The 23197-nt window shown below is 46.1% G+C and overlaps 2 protein-coding genes across 2 annotated transcripts in view; both read right to left on the minus strand.

Moving 5' to 3' along the window:
* The window catches only part of LOC137532976 (spectrin beta chain, erythrocytic-like), a 564120-nt gene that overhangs the window by 178840 nt on the left and 362083 nt on the right, over positions 1-23197 (minus strand). The window lies entirely within an intron of this gene.
* Positions 17-21658, minus strand: LOC137531910 (protein Churchill). The gene is made up of 4 exons (XM_068251925.1): positions 21494-21658; positions 10770-10905; positions 6298-6368; positions 17-279 (listed from the first exon to the last, which is right to left on the minus strand). Exons 1-4 carry the CDS (start codon positions 21530-21532, stop codon positions 187-189), a joined length of 339 nt encoding a protein of 112 aa, XP_068108026.1. The 5' UTR covers positions 21533-21658; the 3' UTR covers positions 17-186.

Genomic DNA, 23197 nt, shown 5'->3' on the forward strand with positions numbered 1-23197 from the left:
ACGTCACACTGAACAGTACCATACAAAACATGTTTTATTTTTGTTATATAGAAACACTGTAACAGCTTGTTGAACCATCACACTATTATTCTTGGCACTTCAAGTAGACACGATGGTTTATGCTGGTAAAGGAAATATACATAAGGTAAACGATCATAAAAATACTCTGCTGATATATAATCATCTTCACAAGAGAGGCGCCATCTGTCGGGGGTCATCAGGCAGAATGCTGATGGAGTCTTCTGCTCTCCCACACAACATGCACAGCATGGTGTACTCCTGAAATCACAAAGGCAAGAAACATAAGCAGGTAAGGGCAAGTCTAGCAATATTCTGATAAGTCACTTAAAGTGAATGGGAACCGCATTTAAAAAAATGAGACAGATACTTACCCAAGGAGAGGGAAGACTCTGGGTCCTATAGAATCTTCCCGCTCCTCTCCTGGTCCCCTCGTTCCAGTGCTGGCTCGCCCGGCAGCAGTATTTGACTAAATTAGTCAAATACTGCTTTACCTGGCCGAAGAAGGCTTCAGTACAGCCCGGCGGACGTCCGATGACGTCAGCGCGCCCGCGTGGGACGCAGAAGTGCCAGGCCTTGGAGCGCAGAAGAGCCCGACCTGGCAGCCGGCCTGGCCAGGTCGGGTCGGCCACCGGAGACCACCGGGAGCCTGCGGAGCGGCGGCGAGGGCACCTCCTGCCTGCCACGGGCTGGAGGAAGCCCCAGGTAAGTGGATATTGATTTTTATTTTTTTACAGCCCTCCCTGAACCTTCCCTTTAAAGTGGGATAGAACATCAAAATTAAATTTTTACTTTAACCTTCCTGGCGTTATGATCATTTCCAGATTTAGGGTCTAAAAGCTGTGAAATTTGAAATGTTAGTTGCGGATTTCCGTCCCGAGCCTAACTCGGGATTACCGATAAGGAGCTTAAAACATTAAGCACAGTTAATAATGAGCATGAAACAGTAGAAGACAGCTCTAATGTCGTTTAAAGGCATATTTACACATCACTGAAGCTACCTGATAATATTGCTTGTTTCAGAGCAAATGATCAGAATAACTTGTAATTAACGGACATATTTATCTCCTTTTAAGCAATATAGCAAGGAAATGAGCAGCGCTACTTAAAAACAGACTAGTGCCTACCTGCAAAAGAGTGCAAGCCCCACTTGTGGGGTCGAATACACACCGAGCATACACATGACCTGTCTACCACTAGAGGAGGATGTTGGTTACCATTAACAGCTTGCATGCAACCTATTAAGTACTCATCCCTCCCACTGCGAAGAAGTCAATCCTCCATGGGAGGGGTCTAACACTAACTAAATCCTAACCTATGTACATGCATAGCCTGGGTGCGGCTAATCAAGGTGCGTTTGTAGTTCCTGGGGGGGCTCAGCGCATCTCTGATGGAGGCCATTCGGAGGCGGCCTGGTGTTGCGCTGATCCACCTTTTGCGCAATTTTCAATTTTATTTGATTAGCCGCACCCAGGCTATGCATCTACATAGGTTAGGATTTAGTTAGTGTTAGGCCCCTCCCATGGAGGATTGACTTCTTCGCAGTGGGAGAGACGCTGGCACGCTAGCTGGAGTTGTCACTCACCGCTGCACGGGCTGATCTCAGATGGTCCTGCAGATGAGTGTGCTGGAGTGGAACACTCATCTGCAGGACAGCGGTGCATCCTGGGGAACTCCTTTCTTTTCAACTGTTAGTTTTTCCCCCTCAGAATTCTGCTTTAAAGGAGTTATCAGGCAAACTAGCCCAAATGGGCTTTACTCACCTGGGGCTTTCTCCAGCCCCTTACAGCCGACTGTCCCACGCCGACCGCTCCGCCTACCGCCACTGTCCCGGTCTCGCCGCTCTTTATTCACGAAGAGCCGCTGTCAATCACGGCCACATGGGGCGCGGCGAACTGCGCAGACGCAGAACTACTTTGCCTGCGCAGTTCGCCGTGGCCCATGTGGCCGTGATTCACAGCGGTGCTTCGTGCAGCCGCAGTAAGGCCGACCCCGTGGTCGGCCTGACTGAATAACGAGCGGTGAGACCGGGACAGCAGCGTGGGACAGTCGGCTGTAAGGGGCTGGAGAAAGCCCCAGGTGAGTAAAACCCATTTGGGCTAGTTTGCCTGATAACTCCTTAAGAGACACAAATGTTTAATTCCATCTTTAGTCAACCGTGTGCTTAATGCTATCTGTCTGAAAGTTTACAGACCCACCAGCTGGAATACACAAACAACATGATTACATCCCCTTACCAAAATCAACAGTATTTGGTTGCCAATTTTCTTAGCATTTGGATACCTTAACCATTTCTGCAGCTGGGACATGAGCCTCACATCCGCAGCGGCAGCTGCTACAGCCACAGGGACGCGCTAGTCACGTCCCTGCAGTTTGTGGGGCTGTGCACGAGATCATGCGGGCAGATGCGTCCAGCGACGCTTAACGACAGTCGTCAATCAACGCCTCAGGAAGTAAGCGATCGTGGTACTTTGCATGGAGTCATCGGGGATCTTCACATCCGCAGGTGTCCGTCGCATAACGAAGCACGTTCACTGTGTCGGGGGGGGGGGGGGGGGGATTGGCAACATCGTTTAACATTATGTTAAATGATGTTCCCCGACTTCGGGAAACATCAGCGCAAATATCGCCTCGTAGGTACGAGGCTTAACGAGACTCTGAAGTCTCAAAAAGAGTATTTTTATTTTACAAATATGTTTAATATGTTAGCCCTAACCAAACCGCCGCATTCCCGACGCTGTAACTATCTAAATCCCCCCAAACTCCCCGGGGGGGTAATCCAGGCAGCGCTTCTGTGAGAGGCAGAGCTATGAGCCACAGCTCTGCCTCTCAGTGCGTCTGTCAGCCCGGATCACCGCCTCTCCCCCGACCCTCTCACAGTCTTCCTTCACTGAGAGGGGTGGGGAGAGGCGGAGATCCGCCGCTGACAGACACGTGGAGAGGCAGAGCTGCAGCTCATAGCTCTGCCTCACATGGAAGCGCTTAGGACAGCAAAATCCACGACCAAGAAAGTCGTGGTTTTTGAAGGGGAGAGGGAGGGGGGATTTAGATAGTTTACAGCGGTGGGAATGCGGCGGTTTAGTTAGGGCTAATATGTTAAACACATTTGTTAAATAAAAAGATTTTTTTTTTGAGACTTCAGTGTCTCTTTAACCACTTTGTCCTCCTTGACGTATAAAAACGTCAAGGAGGACAGGCGCGCTCCCGCGGCCGATCGCGCGCGTGCACGCGCACTCCCGGCCGCGGAGTCGGTAGCCACGGAATCAATGTATCGGGCTAGGGAGCCCGATCATTGATTCCTCTCCCCCGCTGAAAAAGCGACAGCTTCTCTCGGAAGCTTCGCTCTTTCTGAAGCTGTGTCCCTCTAAGCGTACATTGTACGCTTAGAGTGACGTCATGTAAAAAAAATCGAGATTGCCATCTTGTGGCCAAAAAGTAAAACTACAAGTAAATACCCAAAAACCTTACACTACACCAATATTTCCCCAAATAAAACACTTTTATATCCCACCCTCCCAAAAATGCCCACATGAAATGTTTAATAAAAAAAAACAAAAAAAAAAAACATTACTATAAAAAAAAAAACAAAAAAAAAAAAACATAAATATTTACCTAAGGGTCTAAACTTTTTAAATATCTATGTAAGGATGAAATATTTCTCTCTATTTTTTTTTATAAGCTTGTAAATAGTGATGTATGCAAAACGGATAAAATGCTCTTTTATTTCCAAATAAAATATTGTCGCGATACATTGTGATAGGGACATAATTTAAATGGTGAAATAACCGTGACAAATGGGCAATAACAATACGTGGGTTTTAATTATGGAGGCATGTATTATTTTAAAACTATAATGGCCGAAAACTGACAAATAATGAATTTTTTCATTTTTTTCTTATTCTTCCTGTTAAAATGCATTTACAGTAAAGTGGCTCTTAGCAAAATGTACCCCCCAAAGAAAGCCTAATTGGTGGCGGAAAAAACAAGATATAGATCAGTTCATTGTGATAAGTAGTGATAAAGTTATAGGCTAATGAATGGGAGGTGAACATTGCTCGGATGCATAAGCTGAAAACGACTGAGATGTTAAGTGGTTAAAGGGACACTGTAGGGGGGGGGGGGGGGGGAATGAGTAGAACTTACCCGAGGCTTCTAATGGTCCCCTGCAGACATCCTGTGCCCGCACAGCCACTCAGTATGGTCTGTGTCTGCGCAGTATGCTCCTGGTGACATCAGCGGGATTGAGGACATGGCAACGCAGGCGCAGTGGTTTTCAAACTTTAAAGTCTGAAATTCCAGAAGTGAACCGGAGGCGGGGCCGGAGCATCGGTGAGTGGCTGCGCGGGCACAGGATGTCTGCAGGGGACCATTAGAAGCCCCGGGTAAGTTTAACTCATTTTTCCCCAGCCCCCCTACAGTGTCCCTTTAAGTTGGCTACTGCAGAGTTTGGAGTGTGGTTAAAAATCGATCAGAAAGTTGATTGAAATTCAGATCAGACATGTTGGAGGAAAAAAAAATAAAAATTGATCTGGCAGGCATATCTGCCAGAAAATTGTATCGTGTGCACCTAGCATAAGCGGGGGGCATAGCGGAGGTTGGACATCCATATCAGAATGTTCCAATGCAGCAGCATTCCACAGGGCTCTGTATTGCCTCTTTTTCTACTTTTACTTAAAGAGGAACTGTAGTGAAAATAACATAATGAATAAAATTACTTATATTTTTACACTATTTATTTATTAATTATTAACGGACCACTACCGCAAAAGATTTCATTTTTTTAACACCCCCACAGTAGTTATACCAAGCATATAGAAGATTCACTGTGACATTTATTTCAATATCTAATATGGCCCTTTAACTATCCACATGTCACTGTATCCTCTATGCGTCAGTCCCTGCACTAGCGCTGACCGACTTCTGTAACTGTAATCCCATCATAGGGGAACCCTTGGCGAGCGTTGTAAATGGCAAATGGTATAGTCCTTTTTTTTTTTCTTTTACTTGGCCCCAACAGCCATAACCCAAAGGAAACTCACGCTGTAACCGGCTGTTCTTCCGGACCCACTTTCTACATGCCAGCCAACCAGGGGAGCAGCTGTCAGCAGCACTGCCCAATCACGCTGGAGCCGCTCTCCCCGTCCATCCAATCACCACTGCTCTTGCCTGCTTGCAAAGACTCACAATCACAGAGCAGCTTTGAGGAGAGCGGCGAGATGTGATTCATGTGAATCAAAGCGTAGAGCAGCTTTGAGGAGAGCAAGGAGATATGATTTATATGAATCATATGATTCAAATGAATCTACAAAGCGCAGGGCAGCTTTGAGGAGAGCGGTGAGATATGATTCATATGAATCATATCTTGCCGCTCTACTTAAAGCTGCTCTGCGCTTTGTTGATTCACATGAATCATATGAATCACATCTCGCCACTCTCCTCAAAGCTGCTCTGCGCTTGTGAGTCTTTGCAAGCAGGCAAGAGCAGCGGTGATTGGATGGACGGGAGAGCGGCTCCAGCGTGATTGGGCAGTGGGAAGCGGTGCTGCTGAGAGCTGCTCCCCTAGTTGGCTGACATGTAGAAAGTGAGGGCCGGAAGAACAGCCGGTTACAGCGCGAGTTTCCTTCGGGTTATGGCCGTTGGGGCCAAGCAAGAAAAAAAAAAAAAAAAACTATACCATTTGTCGTTTAAAAAGCTTGCCAAGGGTTCCCCTATGATGGGATTACAGTTACAGAAGTCAATCAGCGCTAGTGCAGGAACTGACGCATAGAGGACACAGTGACATGTCGATAGTTAAAGGGCCATATTAGTTATTTAAATAAAATGTCACAGTAAAACTTTTATATGCTTGGTGTAACTACTGTGGGGGTGTTAAAAAATGAAATCTTTCGCGGTAGTGGTCCTTTAAGTCAGTGGTTGCACATTGTAAAATCTTTCCTCACCCTGATGTATATTGTAAAATGCATTACAGGTGGCGACCTCTTTTGTCCTGTCAGGTGATCTCTGCAGAATGTTTGTTTACAGAGAGTTCTAAAGCCAGTTGAAAATATACCTGGTCTCCCAGAATGCTCTTGGGGAGAATTCCACATAATAAACAGCCTGGCCATCACTGTGATGGCAGGTTACATACCAACATACAGCAATATATCGATTTAGGAAGGGTTTCTGATGCTATGAAAAGTGGGCCCCCTGAATAATTTACTGCATTCTACTACATGTCACTACAGTTCCTCTTTAAGATCACATCCATTCTATTGAATACAATACACACACAGCTTGTACCTGGTATTCATCCACCACACTGAATGTATATTCATGCTTTGCAATCACATGGTGACAATTTTTACACATATCTGAAAAAAAGAAGAGACAAAATATTCTCAGACCAAGAAAGCATTTTGAGACATTACCAGTAGTAAAATCAACACTAAAGCATCACTGTACTGGCCTCCTGTGTCCAGCATCACATGACACCGTCACTATACAGTGGAGGAAATAATTATTTGACCCCTCACTGATTTTGTAAGTTTGTCCAATGACAAAGAAATGAAAAGTCTCAGAACAGTATCATTTCAATGGTAGGCTTATTTTAACAGTGGCAGATAGCACATCAAAAGGAAAATCGAAAAAATAACCTTAAATAAAAGATAGCAACTGATTTGCATTTCATTGAGTGAAATAAGTTTTTGAACCCTCTAACAATAAAAGACTTAATACTTAGTGGAAAAACCCTTGTTTGCAAGCACAGAGGTCAAACGTTTCTTGTAATTGATGACCAAGTTTGCACACATTGGAATGTTGGTCCACTCCTCTTTGCAGATCATCTCTAAATCCCTAAGGTTTCGAGGCTGTCTCTGTGCAACTCTGAGCTTGAGCTCCCTCCATAGGTTTTCTATTGGATTAAGGTCCAGAGACTGACTAGGCCACTCCATGACCTTAATATGCTTCTTCTTGAGCCACTCCTTTGTTGCCTTTGCTGTATGTTTTGGGTCATTGCCGTGCTGGAACACCCATCCACGACCCATTTTCAGTTTCCTGGCAGAGGGAAGGAGGTTGTCGTTCAGGATTTCACGATACATGGCTCCGTCCATTTTCCCGTTAATGCGATTAAGTTGTCCTGTGCCCTTAGCAGAAAAACACCCCCAAAGCAAAATGTTTCCACCCCCATGCTTGACGGTGGGGACGGTGTTTTGGGGGTCATAGGCAGCATTTTTCTTCCTCCAAACACAGCAAGTTGAGTTAATGCCAAAGAGCTCTATTTTGGTCTCATCAGACCACAGCACCTTCTCCCAGTCACTCACAGAATCATTCAGGTGTTCATTGGCAAACTTCAGACGGGCCTGCACATGTGCCTTCTTGAGCAGGGGGACCTTGCGAGCCCTGCAGGATTTTAATCCATTGGGGTGTAATGTGTTTCCAATGGTTTTCTTGGTGACTGTGGTCCCTGCTAATTTGAGGTCATTCACTAACTCCTCCCGTGTAGTTCTAGGATGCTTTTTCACCTTTCTCAGAACCATTGACACCCCACGAGGTGAGATCTTGCGTGGAGCCCCAGAGCGAGGTTGATTGATGGTCATTTTGTGCTCCTTCCATTTTCGAACAATCACACCAACAGTTGTCACCTTCTCTCCCAGCTTCTTGCTAATGGTTTTGTAGCCCATTCCAGCCTTGTGCAGGTCTACAATTTTGTCTCTGACATCCTTGGACAGCTCTTTGGTCTTTCCCATGTTGGAGAGTTTGGAGTCTGCTTCATTGATTGATTCTGTGGACAGGTGTCTTTTATACAGGTGACTAGTTAAGACAGGTGTCCTTAATGAGGGTGACTAATTGAGTAGAAGTGTCTAACCACTCTGTGGGAGCCAGAACTCTTAATGGTTGGTAGGGGTTCAAAAACTTATTTCACTCAATGAAATGCAAATCAGTTGCTATCTTTATTTTAAGGTTATTTTTTCGATTTTCCTTTTGATGTGCTATCTGCCACTGTTAAAATAAACCTACCATTGAAATGATACTGTTCTGAGACTTTTCATTTCTTTGTCATTGGACAAACTTACAAAATCAGTGAGGGGTCAAATAATTATTTCCTCCACTGTATATGTGCAGGTGTCACATGGTACAGGTGCTCACTGTGACGCCAGACACTGGAGGAACCTAGGAGGGCGGAACCTCCCACAAACATAAGGGGGGTGGGGAGGGGTTAAGTGGTCCCAACCAGAGGAAATGGAGGTGCTAGGGTGATTTCCAATAGATTTTATGCTGAAATCGATTTAAAAGATTCCTAGGTTGTGTAATTGATTTTTCCTAAAGGAATTTCTATGAAATGGCTGAATAAAGAAAGAAAGTTGTGTCACCTATTTACCTTTACTAATAATGCGTGAACTAGTGCTTTAAAGCAGTCCTGAACTCAGAACTTCCTCTCTGCTCTAGAAGATAAGCAACATCATAATAACGTTTAAAGAAAAACATTTCTTTGTTACAGCTGATACGAACCCTACAATAAATCTGCAGGGTCTACTTCCGGCTTTCATTGAAGCAGGCAAAGGGTTAACATCCGGTGTATACAAATTAGCTGCTCTGCTGAGGCTGCCGAGATTCCTGTGCTAACACAGCGGAGAGATCAAATTACACTTGTGATTAGTCACAGATGAGGGGGAAATTAGACAGGCTCAGCTGTCTAAATACATATAGGGAGGATTTTTCTGTTTTCCTTTTGTCCTGTGGAAGAGTTCAGGTCCACTTTAACCACCCTGGAGGTAATGACGAGCCTGGCTCGTCCAGCAGAAACATGCTGAAAGTGGTAATGACGAGCTGGGCTCGTCAATACTGCCAGGGAGATTTCCTGTTTCTCTGCACCGCCGGCTCCACTTTTCCCTCATCAGAGGGATTCCCCAGAGTGGCTGGATGCCTGTCTGCACGCTGTGGGTAGCGATCTGTGCTACCCCCAGCGTGCAGAACTAGCATCCAGCCACTCTGGGGAATTCCTGTGCAGCAGTGCGGGCAGGGATTCCCCCTTCTGTGCGGAGGGGGTGGCCGGGTGTCTCCCTTCTGTGCAGGGGGGGGGAGATCCCCCTTCTATGCGGGCTGGTGGCCGGGTGTCTCCCTTCTGTGCAGGGGGGGAGATCCCCCTTCTATGCGGGCTGGTGGCCGGGTGTCTCCCTTCTGCGAAGGGGGGAGGGGAGATCCCCCTCCTATGCGGGCTGGTGGCCGGGTGTCTCCCTTCTGCGCAGGGGGGGGGGGGGAGATCCCCCTTCTATGCGGGCTGTTCGGGGACTCCCCCTTTTGTATGGGAGGGGATCCCCTTCTGTGCGGGCTGGCTGGGGGTGGCTCTTCCCTCTTCCTCCCTCCGGATCCCACGTGCGTCCCCCCGTACCCCCCCCCCCCCCCTCCTGATCTCCTATCCTCCCCGGTATCCAGCCCTACACTACTCACTCGAGGGCTGTCTCCTGCGCCGGCCGCGATTGGCACCCTCCTCCTCCATCGCTGAAGTCCCGGTCTGTGTAATTACAGTACGCGGCTTGGTGACGTCACCAAGCCTCGTACTGTAGTTACACAGAACCGAGACTTCAGTGATGGAGGAGGAGGGTGCCAATCGCGGCCGGCGCAGGAGACAGCCCTCGGGTGAGTAGTGTAGGGCTGGATACCGGGGAGGATAGGAGATCAGGAGGGGGGGGGGGGGTACGGGGGGACGCACGTGGGATCCGGAGGAAGGAAGAGGGAAGAGCCACCCCCAGCCAGCCCGCACAGAAGGGGACCCCCCACACACAGAAGGGGGAGTCCCCGAACAGCCCGCATAGAAGGGGGATCTCCCCCCCCCCCCTGCGCAGAAGGGAGACACCCGGCCACCAGCCCGCATAGAAAGGGGATCTCCCCCCCCCCCTGCGCAGAAGGGGGAATCCCCGACCAGCCACCAGCCCACAAGGAAGAGGGATCCCCCCCCTCCCCTGCACAGAAGCCGCCGCAGGAGACAGCCCTCGAGTTAGTAAATCGGGGCTGGAGGAGACTAGGGGGGTGGGGGGACACCTGGCTACCTATACATCTGGCTAAATAACTGGCTACCTATACATCTGGTAAAACATCTGGCTACCTATACATCTGGCTAAATAACTGGCTACCTATACATCTGGTAAAACATCTGGCTACCTATACATCTGGCTAAATAACTGGCTACCTATACATCTGGTAAAACATCTGGCTACCTATACTTCTGGCTAAATATCTGCCTACCTATACATTTGGTAAAATATCTGCCTACCTATACATCTGGCAAAACTATACACCTGGCTACACATCTGGGTCTTATATTCACCATTTGCGTGCTGATCCCTCGTTGCGTACCTCTGATAGCTTCCTCGGTGCCTTCTTCCATGTCCCTTGGCAGATTTTGCTTCATGTCCCCCGGCGATCAGCGTTGATGACACCAAGGTCACACAGTGTCATCAACATCTGACAGTAAACACTTTTTTTTAGTTTAATTCAATACAATAACCTGTATTGAATTCAATATTTAAAAAAAAATGATTGCAAAAAAAAAAAAAAAAAAAAAAGGTTGACAATTATTGGAAATTAATTGAACCACTTTTTGCACGGAAATCCTGGGGAAATAGAACGCCAGGGAGGCTACGAATATGCCCTTCCATTATATACCATAAACAGAAGTATATTTATGTTACATCAGTGGCTAGCTTACTGTCGTCCTCACACTTGCTGATGTACATTAGGCAGTATTACATATTATATTTTGAAAAAGAACACACGATCAAAAGTGATGATCTCTTCTCCATCCTCGTCATCGGCTGTTTTGTTGGCGATGAGGACAAAGTCTCGCTTGTTGCATTTCACACAGCTCACATAATTGAGCAAAAACGATCCTGTCTCCAAACAGGTGTTACCCTGAAATACAAACACATGAGTTTCACAGCTTCTGTCCTCACACACAGGAAGCCATTTCACATACCAAAGTGTGTCAGCTTCACTGGTGAAGAAAAAAAAAAGGGATGTGAAAGAAATTAAGCTCATCAGTGTCAGCACCCGGTAAAGGAAATCTAAAGGGGAAAGCGGGGGGAAAAAAAAAAAAATCAGTTTTAGGCCTAGTGCACACCAAGCGGTTTTTGGAGCGATCCGCCGGCCGCATCCGCCTGTAAAAACACTTGGCTAATGTATTGCAATGGGATGGTGCACACCAGCGGTTTGAGGTTTTTGCCCAGCCGCAAACGCGCCTCCTGCTGCACGTTTGCGGTTTGCAGAAGCGTTTCGTCCTCAATGTAAAGTATAGGAAAAACCGCAAACCGCTCTGAAAAACGCTACTTCAGAGCAGTTTGCCAGGCGTTTTTGTTACAGAAGCTGTTCAGTAACAGCTTTTACTGTAACAATATGTGTAATCTGCTACACAAAAACGCACCCAAAACCGCTAGGTATGTTTAGAAAACCTCTCTAAACATACCTAGAATCGCTCTGAAATCAGCTCCCAAAACCGCTAGTGTTTGGAGGATCTATTAGCGGTTTTGGTGTGCACTGGGCCTAACTTATCTGGGGCTTCTTGCAACCCCCTGCAGTCATCCTGTGCCCACACCATCCGTCCAACACCCTCCGGCCAGCAGCGGCGACCCCCACAAAGCTGGCTGGCCACACACCTCCTCGTCGCATTAACGTGCACGGCAGCATTCTACGCAGGTGCAGACAAGAAAAATCGCTACTGCGCACACGATCAGGGTGCGCACGGCTCAGGACAGTGTATGCGCAGTACCCTCCGAATTGCCACGATCTGCCAGCTTTGTGGGGATCGCTGCTGCTCGCTGGAGGGTCTCGGAAGGATGGCGCAAACACAGGATGATTCCAGGAGGCTGTTAAGGGAGGGGATTGGTGAGGTCAGGTAATGGCTCTGTATTAGTGCAAACGCCAGGTGATGACATCATCAGAGGCTGAACTAATCAAAAAACTGTATCAGGTACCAGTCATCTGTAGGAATCAAGAATCCATGCAATGAAGGCATACCCTAACAGAATAAATATAATAATAACTAGTAACGGCAATTTGAGTATATTCGAAGGTAGTGAGTAATATTTTTTTAATGCAGGTTGCAAGATATAGATAAGGCAGCATTATTTGAAAGTTCTAATAACCAGTTTTAAAAATGTTTAAGCGGAAGCCAATGAGCTCATGTTTTTTTGGGATGTGGAGGGAACCCACACAAACACATGGAGGACATATAAACTCCATGTAGATAGTGTCCAGAGCAGGAAGAAACCAGAGACTCAGGTAATGCAAGATGAGAGTGCTAACCACTTAAGCTGGCCACTAACGGTCCAATTTCTAGCAAAAAATCGTTCGAGCGATCAGAAATTCTGATCGGACGAAAAATCGTTCACTACACCATCAACTAACCAATCTTTGCTTCCTATCTATCACGACCACCAAGAAAATCCAAATTTTCGTTCGACGAAAATTCATTCGGGCGACATTTTTTTCACTCGTTCATAATCGATTGTGTCCACCAACAGAGATTATTTACAACCAATCCGATCAGAATTTCTGATCGCTCAAGCGATTTTTCGCTAAAAATTGGACCGTTAGTGGCCAGCTTTACACTAATCTCTCACTGATGGTTGCTAGATGGCGCGATTACTGCTTTCAAACCCCTCGGGTAGGTGTTCAGAACAGGTGGTGGGACGCATGTGCATCTGACCACCTGGTAAAAATACTCCTCACTGACCCCACTTTGGCTATCATTCATAAAGCATTCCCGCATGCGGTAATGCTGAAAACAGCTTACTTTACTGACCACTTAGCAAAATGTCCATTCAAAAAAGCTGTTACCCCATGAAAAGCTGACATTCCCAAGCAGAGTGATAAATTACCGCCTTGTGTGGTGATTATCTTAACACGGGTGATTATCTTAACACGTCACTAAATGCCAATTCATAAACATTAGAGCAGGCGGTATCAGGACGGAGAATACCGCTCCCTTGGAAGAGGTGATAAGAATGCGGATAACAGCTAAGTTAATGGAGACAGACCTCCCAGGCAGCAGCAATGAGAGCAGAACAAAAAAGGCATTCCAGAATACTCAGGCTGTGTTTTTTAACCCCTTCGGTACCTGTTTTCAGATATATTTCACATCAGAAAGCCTGCATGTGTAACATTTCTTGAAGTTTTTCTAAGCTGTGGCAATTAAATAGATTGTTTAGAAAGACTAATAGACATTTGTCAGTGCAGAATCAAGGCAAACAGAGGCAATTTTTTAAAAAATGCACATCTAAAGGGAAGCTGGGGCTGCCTCTTTTATTGTAAGGCTGTCTCTGCACGGAGAAAATGTATCAACTCAAGCAGCTTTTCATGTTACGCCAGCCTAGTTCGGGAAATCACTGCATTGCTAACACAACTGTAAACATTTTTATGAATGAGCACACAAAAGTCTAAAATACCGAATGCGGTATTTTCCCGCCCGGATTTATTTTACCGAACACACTTTTATGAATGATAGCCTATGTGTCAAACACTGGCACAAAGTATGGTTAACATTTGCCATAAACAACAACTGAATGGTGACAGATCAGTACTTTACAGTTATTGCTTGGTATTAGCACGACTGAATAAATTGAGTGAACTTGGACCCTCTTGGGCTTCGACAACAAAAAAAGCAAAGCTTGATCAGGCCCATGCTACTGCCCAGGTGGTTCGCGCATACGCAGTAACAATAACCCAATCGGGCTTAGCTTTCTCTGCTTAAACCCCAGCATGTCCGTGTTACTGCGCGTGTGCAAGCTGTCGAAAAAGACAGCTGTCGTGTGGGACGGCGGTGGAATGAGCTATCCCCCGAGGTAATTACCCAAATTGGGCACTTTTCACTACAGGATTACTTAAAGTGTACCTGAGATGGGGCAGGAAAAAAATTATACATACCTGGGGCCAGCTCCCCACTCCCTCACCGTCCTCCGCTGCCTCCTGGATCTTCTGCAATCGGCACCAGTAAGTCGTCCAGTCAGAGCCGGTTAGCACAGGAGCAGTCTGGCCGCGTGCTCCCCCGGAGCTCCAGTGGCCGGAGGAGTTATGTGCCTGAGCAGTGGTACTAGTAGTAGGCCGCGCATGCACGGTACGCCCCAGACCGGAGTGTTTTCCCAGAATTTTTTTGCCAGCCAGGTGGCATGAAAAAATAGCCGGGTGGCGTGTGAGGGGGGAATGCAGGGCCGGTTTAACACTTTTTACAGCATAGGAGGAGGTGATCCAATGACAGTCGGGTGCTCACCAAAATTAAAGAGCCTGGGAAGAACACTGCCGGGGCCGATTGTGGAAGATCCAGGAGGAGGCGGAGGATGGCAAGGGAGCGATCAGCCTGGAGGAGGCTATAGGTTATAGCAATCTGCTCTGCTGTTATGGAGGGAGGAGGAAAGGCGATGGCGCATCCAATGAATGACTACTATCTTTGAGCTGGATAACTGGGGGAACAATGTTTTAAACCAACATGATCCAGCACACCAGATCCTTCAGTGACACATCAGGCCAGCTGTACGCACTCTAGATTCTCGGCAGAAGTGGTTGGTGGGGGCAAATGGGTTTATACTAGCATGCATTTGCACCCTCAGCCTGGTTACACAATACACCCATTGATGGAGTATTTTACATTTAGTTGTTTTTTTTTTAAAGTGGTCCTTTAAAGCCTCGTATATACAGGATCTTCTAAAAAAATTAGCATATTGTGATAAAGTTCATTATTTTTTTGTAATGTACTGATAAACATTAGACTTTCATATATTTTAGATTCAAATACACACAACTGAAGTAGTTCAAGCCTTTTATTGTTTTAATATTGAGGATTTTGGCATACAGCTCATGAAAACCCAAATTTCCTATCTCAAAAAATTAGCATATTTCATCCGACCAATAAAAGAAAAAAGTGTTTTAACCACTTGAGGACCCACCCTTTACCCCCCCTTAAGGACCAGCACTGTTTGAAGGGATCTGTGCTGGGTGGGCTCTGCAGCCCCCAGCACAGATCAGAGGGCACGCAGAGCGACCAGATCGCCCCCTTTTTTCCCCCCTATGGGGATGATGTGCAGGGGGGGTCTGATCGCTCCTGCGTGCAGGCTAGTTGCGGGGGGGGGGGGGCACCTCAAAGCCCCCCTCCGCGGCGACATTCTCCCCCTCCCTCTCCTACCTCTCCCTCCCGGTGATCCGGGCTGCACAGGACGCTATCCATCCTGTGCAGCCAGTGACAGGACGTCCCCTGTCACATGGAGGCGATCCCCGGCCGCTGATTGGCCGGGGATCGCCGATCTGCCTTACGGCGCTGCTGCGCAGCAGCGCCGTACAATGTAAACAAAGCGGATTATTTCCGCTTGTGTTTACATTTAGCCTGCGAACCGCCATCGGCGGCCCGCAGGCTATTCACGGAGCCCCCCGCCGTGATTTGACAGGAAGCAGCCGCTCGCGCGAGCGGCTGCTTCCTAATTAATCAGCCTGCAGCTGGCGACGCAGTACTGCGTCGCTGGTCCTGCAGCTGCCACTTTGCCGACGCGCGGTATGAGTGCGCGGTCGGCAAGTGGTTAAAACAAAATAAGTCAACCTTCAAATAATTATGTTCAGTTATGCACTGAATACTTGGCCGGGAATCCTTTTGCAGAAATGACTGCTTCAATGCGGCGTGGCATTGAGGCAATCAGCCTGTGGCACTGCTCAGGTGTTATGGAGGCCCAGGATGCTTCGATAGCGGCCTTAAGCTCATCCAGAGTGTTGGGTCTTGCGTCTCTCAACTTTCTCTTCATAATATCCCACAGATTCTCTATGGGGTTCAGGTCAGGAGAGTTGGCAGGCCAATTGAGCATAGTAATACCATGGTCAGTAAACCATTTACCAGTGGTTTTGGCACTGTGAGCAGGTGCCAGGTCGTGCTGAAAAATGAAATCTTCATCTCCATAAAGCTTTTCAGCAGCTGGAAGCATGAACCCACTTTTGAACCAGAAACAACAGCAGAAGCGCCTGACATGGGCTACAGAGAAGCAGCACTGGACTGTTGCTCAGTGGTCCAAAGTACTTTTTCCGGATGAAAGCAACTTTTACATGTCATTCGGAAATCAAGGTGCCAGAGTCTGGAGGAAGACTGGGGAGAGGGAAATGCCAAAATGCCTGAAGTCCACTGTCAAGTACCCACAGTCAGTGATGGTCTGGGGTGCCATGTCAGCTGCTGGTGTTGGTCCACTGTGTTTTATCAAGGGCAGGGTCAATGCAGCTAGCTATCGGGAGATTTTGGAGCACTTCATGCTTCCAGCTGCTGAAAAGCTATATGGAGATGAAGATTTCATTTTTCACCACGACCTGGCACCTGCTCACAGTGCCAAAACCGCTGGTAAATGGTTTACGGACCATGGTATTACTGTGCTCAATTGGCCTGCTAACTCTCCTGACCTGGACCCCATAGAGAATCTGTGTGATATTATGAAGAGAAAGTTGAGAGACGCAAGACCCAACACTCTGGATGAGCTTAATCGCTATCGAAGCATACTGGGCCTCCATAACACCTGAGCAGTGCCACAGGCTGATTGCCTCCATGCCACGCCGCATTGAAGCAGTCATTCTGCAAAAGGATTCCCGACCAAGTATTGAGTGCATAACTGAACATAATTATTTGAAGGTTGCCTTTTTTTGTTTTAAAAACACTTTTCTGTTATTGGTCGGATGAAATATGCTAATTTTTTGAGATAGGAATTTTGGGTTTTCATGAGCTGTATGCAAAAATCATCAATATTAAAACAATAAAAGGCTTGAACTACTTCAGTTGTGTGTATTTGAATCTAAAATATATGAAAGTCTAATGTTTATCAGTACATTACAGAAAATAATGAACTTTATCACAATATGCTAATTTTTTGAGAAGATCCTGTATGCTTGACTGATAACGACTGCCTCAGCCAATAATTGGGCGTGTGTACAGGGGTTCCAACCCCCAACATGCTAGCAATCAGCCAGGCAGATCAACTCACCCCCAGCAATGGCTGATTCAGTGTAATGGTTAAGGGCTCTGCCTCTGACACAGGAGACCAGGGTTCGAATCTCGACTCTGCCTGTTCAGTAAGCCAGCACTAATTCAGTAGGAGACCTTTGGCAAGTCTCCCTTACACTGCTACTGCCAATAGAGCGCGCCCTAGTGGCTGCTGCTCTGCTCTGGTGCTTTGAGTCCGCAAGGAGAAAAGCGCAATATAAATGTTATTTGTCTTGTTTTGTCTTGTCTTTAGGCTGCTTTCACAGTGGGACGTTACAGGCGCACGTTAGAGCAGCCTGTAACGCAGCCCAACTCACAGTAATGAAAAATCAATGGGCTGTTCACAGTGCCCACGTTGCGTTACATTGTAACGCTGGACGTTGAAAGAAAGTGCAGCATGCTGTGCATTATGTTAGGTGGTTTTAGCTGTGTTAGACTGTTTGCACATGCTCAGTAAGAGGAGAGTCGCTATTGTTCCTAGCCACATGGCTAATTAATATTCACTGCACTGTAGTGTTGTCCAGATCCTGAACCAGTCAGATCTTTGATCCGGATCTTTTTTGTGAGTCGAATCATCTAGATCACCACAATGAAGGATTCGGTTCACAGTGGATGTCTGGAAGAAACAGGAACTGCAGCTTCTGTGCACAAGCACAATCTTACTGCTGCATCTCTCCCTTCCCCATTAGCACCCTCAATGTGCCCTCATTCTCCTGCATCTCTCACTCTGCTGCACCCCTGCTTCCTGCTTCCCTAGTAAAAGGATTCAAAGACTCGGTTGAAAGATCCAGATCTTTTCAATGATCCAATTCACTGAAAAGATCCGGACTTCCCAGGATAGCACCAAGAGCCTCATAACGCGGCTAAATCTGACGTCCAACTTCAACACCACCATGCGTTGTATTAGGGGCACGTTATGCGACCTTAACGTCCCCTAAAACACAACAATGTCTCAAATTGAGGAGGCGCCAAAAGATTAAAAAGAGAATCAGATTTAAAATGTTAAAATTGTAGGTGGCAATGGTGGACTTGCTCACCTCACCAAAAAACACCAGCACTGGTTCAGTGTAATAAAATCATATAATTTAATTACTACTCCTTATCAAAAGAACAAAAATTGCAACGCGTTTCACGGATCTCAAGTCCGCCTCATCAGGCAACAAAAGTCACACAGGCAGGAGCAACCGTGGTGCTGTGTAACCACGTATGGCGCCTCCGCTGTCAGCACCACGGTTGCTCCTGCCTGTGTGACTTTTGTTGCCTGATGAGGCGGACTTGAGATCCGTGAAACGCGTTGCAATTTTTGTTCTTTTGATAAGGAGTAGTAATTAAATTATATGATTTTATTACACTGAACCAGTGCTGGTGTTTTTTGGTGAGGTGAGCAAGTCCACCATTGCCACCTACAATTTTAACATTTTAAATCTGATTCTCTTTTTAATCTTTTGGCGCCTCCTCAATTTGAGACATTTTGATCCACCTGGTGGATGGGTGTTGACACCCCTCTTTTTTTTTTTCCTTCTACGGAGAGCGACTTTCTTAAACCTGAACGAGGACAGGTCTAATCTCCTCGTCTGCGATTGAAGTGGTTGCCCCTATTGGCAACCTATACTTGTGAGTATAAATCTTTCTTTTCCACAATTGTGCCATATACCATACGATAATACACTATCGGGGGCTCTCGATCCTTTCTCCCTTTTTCTTGTTGCCTAAAACGCAACGTCTTGGTGTGAAAAAGGCCTTAAGCTGAATCATTTCTGTGCCCAGTAATGACCCCCAAGGGCATTGGGTCTCGTTCTACTATGGTTGTCATTCATCAAAGGTGTGTACGCACCTTAAGGCTAACACAGATGTTCCGTAAGTGTCATCTAAAATGATTATTAATAGAACAGTCACTGTACAGACTTGTTGCTCGGCTACTGCTGAACATTTCTTTTTGTTGTTCTATGCAGAAAAGAGGCCAAGTGGGAGGTGCCCTGCTGCAAGGACAGCAATAATTTAATTATAACATTTGGTAGTTAGTGGTCCGCCCTATAAATCTCCAATGATGTTGTGAACAACATCGGGGGACACCTTTAAAGAGGGTCTGAAGTGAAAATAAATCCTGCTTTTTACCTATTTACCTTAAGTAGTATGAGGAGAGGTGAAACGCATTCCCGCGGCAAAACGAGGGCTTTATACCTCCCAAATCCCTGAGGCAAAATGCAGGGAGCGCTTCCTGTAAGAGGCAGAGCTTTGCGCTGTAGCTCTGCCTCTACTGGAGTCAATCTCCGCCTCTCCCAGCCCCTCTCAATCTTCTTTCACAGAGAGCAGCGGAGATCCGCACGCAGATTGACTTCAGTAGCGGCAGAGCTACAATGCTAAGCTCCACTTCCCCGGGCAGCAAAGTCCACGACTTTGAAAGTCGTGGAATTTTGCCCTGGGATTTGGGGGGTATAAAGCCCTTGTTTTGCCGTGGGAATGCAGCATTTAACCTTTCCTCATACTGCTTAAGGTAAATGGCAGATAAAAAGCACCATTTATATTCGCTTCAAACTCTATTTATAAAAGTCTATCCTCTACATATATTTAGCTTTAATGAGGTCTATAGATCACAATTCAAAGTCTCCACTTTTAAAAAAAATAAAAAAGGTGTGGTGGGTCATACTGTAATCCCGCACTTCTGTGAAGTATTAGTATAAATAAACATACTCTGATACACCAGCTGAAGCAAAATCAGGTTTGTGTTAGGGGTAGGGCTACCACAGATAAAAATCCTGAGGCTCACTGGGGGAATGTCTTTAACTGAGCTTGACTAGGATAATAATACATGCATGGCCGGAACTAGAAATCACTGGGCCCCCCTACAAAAAAAACATTGGATGGGGTCCCCTCCCACCATCAGAACAACGCTGTACACAAGACCCTGATGCTCACTGAATAGGGACGGTCTACAAATTGTTGTCTGCAAAACTTTGTATAATTCCTCATCAGTGGCTGAGCAGATGCAGTCATTACAACAATTGTGCAGAGAGCAGAAAGTTTTTTCTCTCCTTGCCCTTAGCTGTCAGTCTCTCAGGATGGGGCTCCCTGTGGCTTCTGGGCCCCCCTCCAGCTGCATCCCTTGCAGGGTCTTTTTTTACGCCCCTGAATACATGGCTTTGGCAGGGGCATTAGAGAATGAGCTACTTTCAGGGACAATTAGCGACATGATTGGTATATCCAGCTCTACCTACAGATATTGTGTTCTTTGACCTGAGGAAGGCTTGCAAAACGCATTGGTCTCAATTCACTAAGGGCAGTTCGGTAAAATAATTTAGGTTTTTTCTCAAATTCACTAAGATTTCCCCCACGCAGTAGAAGTTCAGTAATTTCCCGAATAAACATGCTTCAATTCACTAAGCCCTGCTGGGAAGGTCTCACCAGCTGTGGAGCAGGTTAGCGGTCAGGCAGGAAGCTGTGTGCTTAAGCCAGGATTTCTCTCCAGTGCATCCCCAGTATCCCTTTAGATGTGCTACAGCCACCAGCAGGAGCTCTTCTGTATAAGAGCATACAGATTTTCACATCTAAAGGTATGCAGAAAAGGCTTTTAAAAAGTCTCCTCCTGCTCTACTCGACTGAAGTACCGCCCTTTGGACCAAATCGGGTGAGAAGCAGGGCTGTGTGCCTCTCCCTATCTTTAGGGCTCGTTCACATTGCGTTCCATTTGCTTTTGCATTTGAGTTTTTTTTTCTCCTCCCAGCGCTCGGGTGGGCGCTACAGTTTTTGTAAAGTGCTTCAATAAGCGCTTTTTCAGAGCAATTGCGTTTTTTCACTCCCTGATGCAAGTCAAGAAGTGAACTATTTGACCCGGAAAAGAATAAATACAATGTATTTATTCTTAAAAACGCAATTGCTGCACAAAGCAATTTTGTGAGCATTTTGCTTATACCTTCCATTGAGGTGGAATCGCCTCAAAAATGGTACATGCACAGCTTCTCTGAGCGGATTGTAAACGAACCGCTCAGATGCGAACTCTCTCATAGGGAATCATTGCACAAGTGTTTTGAGGGCAAATTTGAAAATCGCCTTCGCTTGAAAAAAAGGGCAAAAACGCCCTTAGTGTGAAAGAGCCCTAACGCCATGTCTGGGGCAAAACTGATTTATTTCATGTTAGTCTGTTTTTAGAATAATTTTTGTTTACTTTTTTTGGGTGCCTCTTCCCACTGTCATGAATTGTTTGATGTACTGTATGAAACAATGAGGACAATATCAGCATGACACATCGTCATTAATACATAATTAAAACATACATACATACATAAATACATTATCATAACATCTATTACATTAATTGAAGAAGAAGGTATTGAAGCAATAAGGCATATAATCTCAATGGCAATATTTATCTGGTTGTTTCAATTGAAATATAGACATCTATACTGATCAGCTGTCTATACCTCAACTCAGAATACGTCATCAGTATCTCTCTCCTCCTCCTGCAGCCCTCCCTGCCAGCACCACACCCTTCCCCCACCCCAGTCTCACCCGATCCGGGTATTCCTCCTGCACACACCCTCCGCACATGATGTTACGATTCTGGAGCCCTAAATAGAAGCCACTGGATCTCCCCAATACAGACAAGCTGCAAAGTTCTCAGCTTCAGGGAGCAGCAGGACCTGTGATGACCTCACCCCATCATGTGACCGGAAAACATAAAACAGCCTCTCTGCAAGCTGATGCAGATGCAAAGTTATATTTAGCAGGCGTTGTTTCTATGGGGAAGTTGAGCTGCTTGCAGCAGGAATGGCTTTCTAGAACTTCTGCTTCTCCTGCATCCTGTTTCTGCACATCTCTGCTATATCTCTGGGCTGTCTGCAGCTCCTGTGGCATTAAAAGTCCCAGACAGCTCTACAGGGTGCTGGAGAGAGCCATACAATTCAAAATACATTATTACTCATAGCCTCCAACTGTCCCTCTTTTTGAGGGACTGTCCCTCTTTGGGAGCCATGTCCTACTGTCCCTCTGTCTTCCTCATTTGTCCATCTTTCGGGACTGATTTACAGGTCTATGTAAATATATATACTTTTCTACTGAAAAATATGTTTAATCGACTCAACTTTATTTCCATCCTTTTTCCATCCTTTAAATTGCTTTATTTCTTATTTTAATGTGTTTATATGAAGGAAAATAAACCAGGATAGAAAGGACCAATGTGGTTTGAATTATTAAACTACATAATTTTCTTATGAAATCATTATGGTATGTGTGACTAGGGGTGTTCTGGGGGTGTAGCTTAAGTGTCCCTCTTTCTTATCTTAAAAAGTTGGGAGGTATGATTACTGTTACTAGTCGACCTAAGCCCGTTTAAAAACAGGCGCTATGTCTGTCAGCGCACCTGCCTGGCCCATCCTCTTCCTGTCCCAACTGCTGTCAGTGTGGCACATGCAGTAGCTGAGTAGCACAAAAGCACTGACACAGGGACATGGGAAGCAGAGACACAGGCACATTATTATGTAGAATTATTAATTGATATGGTACTCTTCTCTAGCAATTTAAAGAGAACCTGAGATGAATAATAATAATAATAAAAAAAAAAAAAAAATTCATACCTACCTGGGGCTTCCTTCGGCCTGATCCGTCCCTCACCGCAATCCTCTGCCTCCTGCATCCTCCCTTATGGTTCCTGGTAACTTCGGGAGTATAGGTATGTTCACATTACAAGAGCTTTTCTAAGCACTTTGTGATTTTAAAAGCTCCTGCTAGTACGTTATTATCCTATGTGTGTGTTTTACACTAGAGCGATGTTATTTTGTAAAAATCTCCCAGAGCATTGCATTTGCAAGAGCTTTTCAAAATCACTAGTGCTTAAAAAGCTCTTGTAGTGTGAACAAGTCCTAAGGGCTTTCTGTACATGCGCAGTCCTGTCGCTGGGATCATTCTGCTACTGCACAGACTGGCCGAAGTTAACAGGAGCCATAATAGAGGATGCAAGAGGCGGAAGAGGACGGTGAGGGAACAATCAGGCTGAAGAGGGTTGAAGGAAGCCTCAGGTATGTATAAATGTATTTATTCATCTCATGTATACTTAAAGCGAACCTTAAGTCTACTAAAAAAAATGAGATTTACTCACCTGGGGCTTCCCTCAGCCCCCAGCAGCCGATCGGTGCCCTCGCAGCTCCGCTCCGATGTCCCAGGACCCGCCGGCGAGCATTTCCGGTTTGGCCGTCACCGGCCGACAGGCATGGGAAT

This window comes from Hyperolius riggenbachi, chromosome 9 (assembly GCF_040937935.1).
Source record: "Hyperolius riggenbachi isolate aHypRig1 chromosome 9, aHypRig1.pri, whole genome shotgun sequence".
NCBI classification, from domain to species: domain Eukaryota; kingdom Metazoa; phylum Chordata; class Amphibia; order Anura; family Hyperoliidae; genus Hyperolius; species Hyperolius riggenbachi.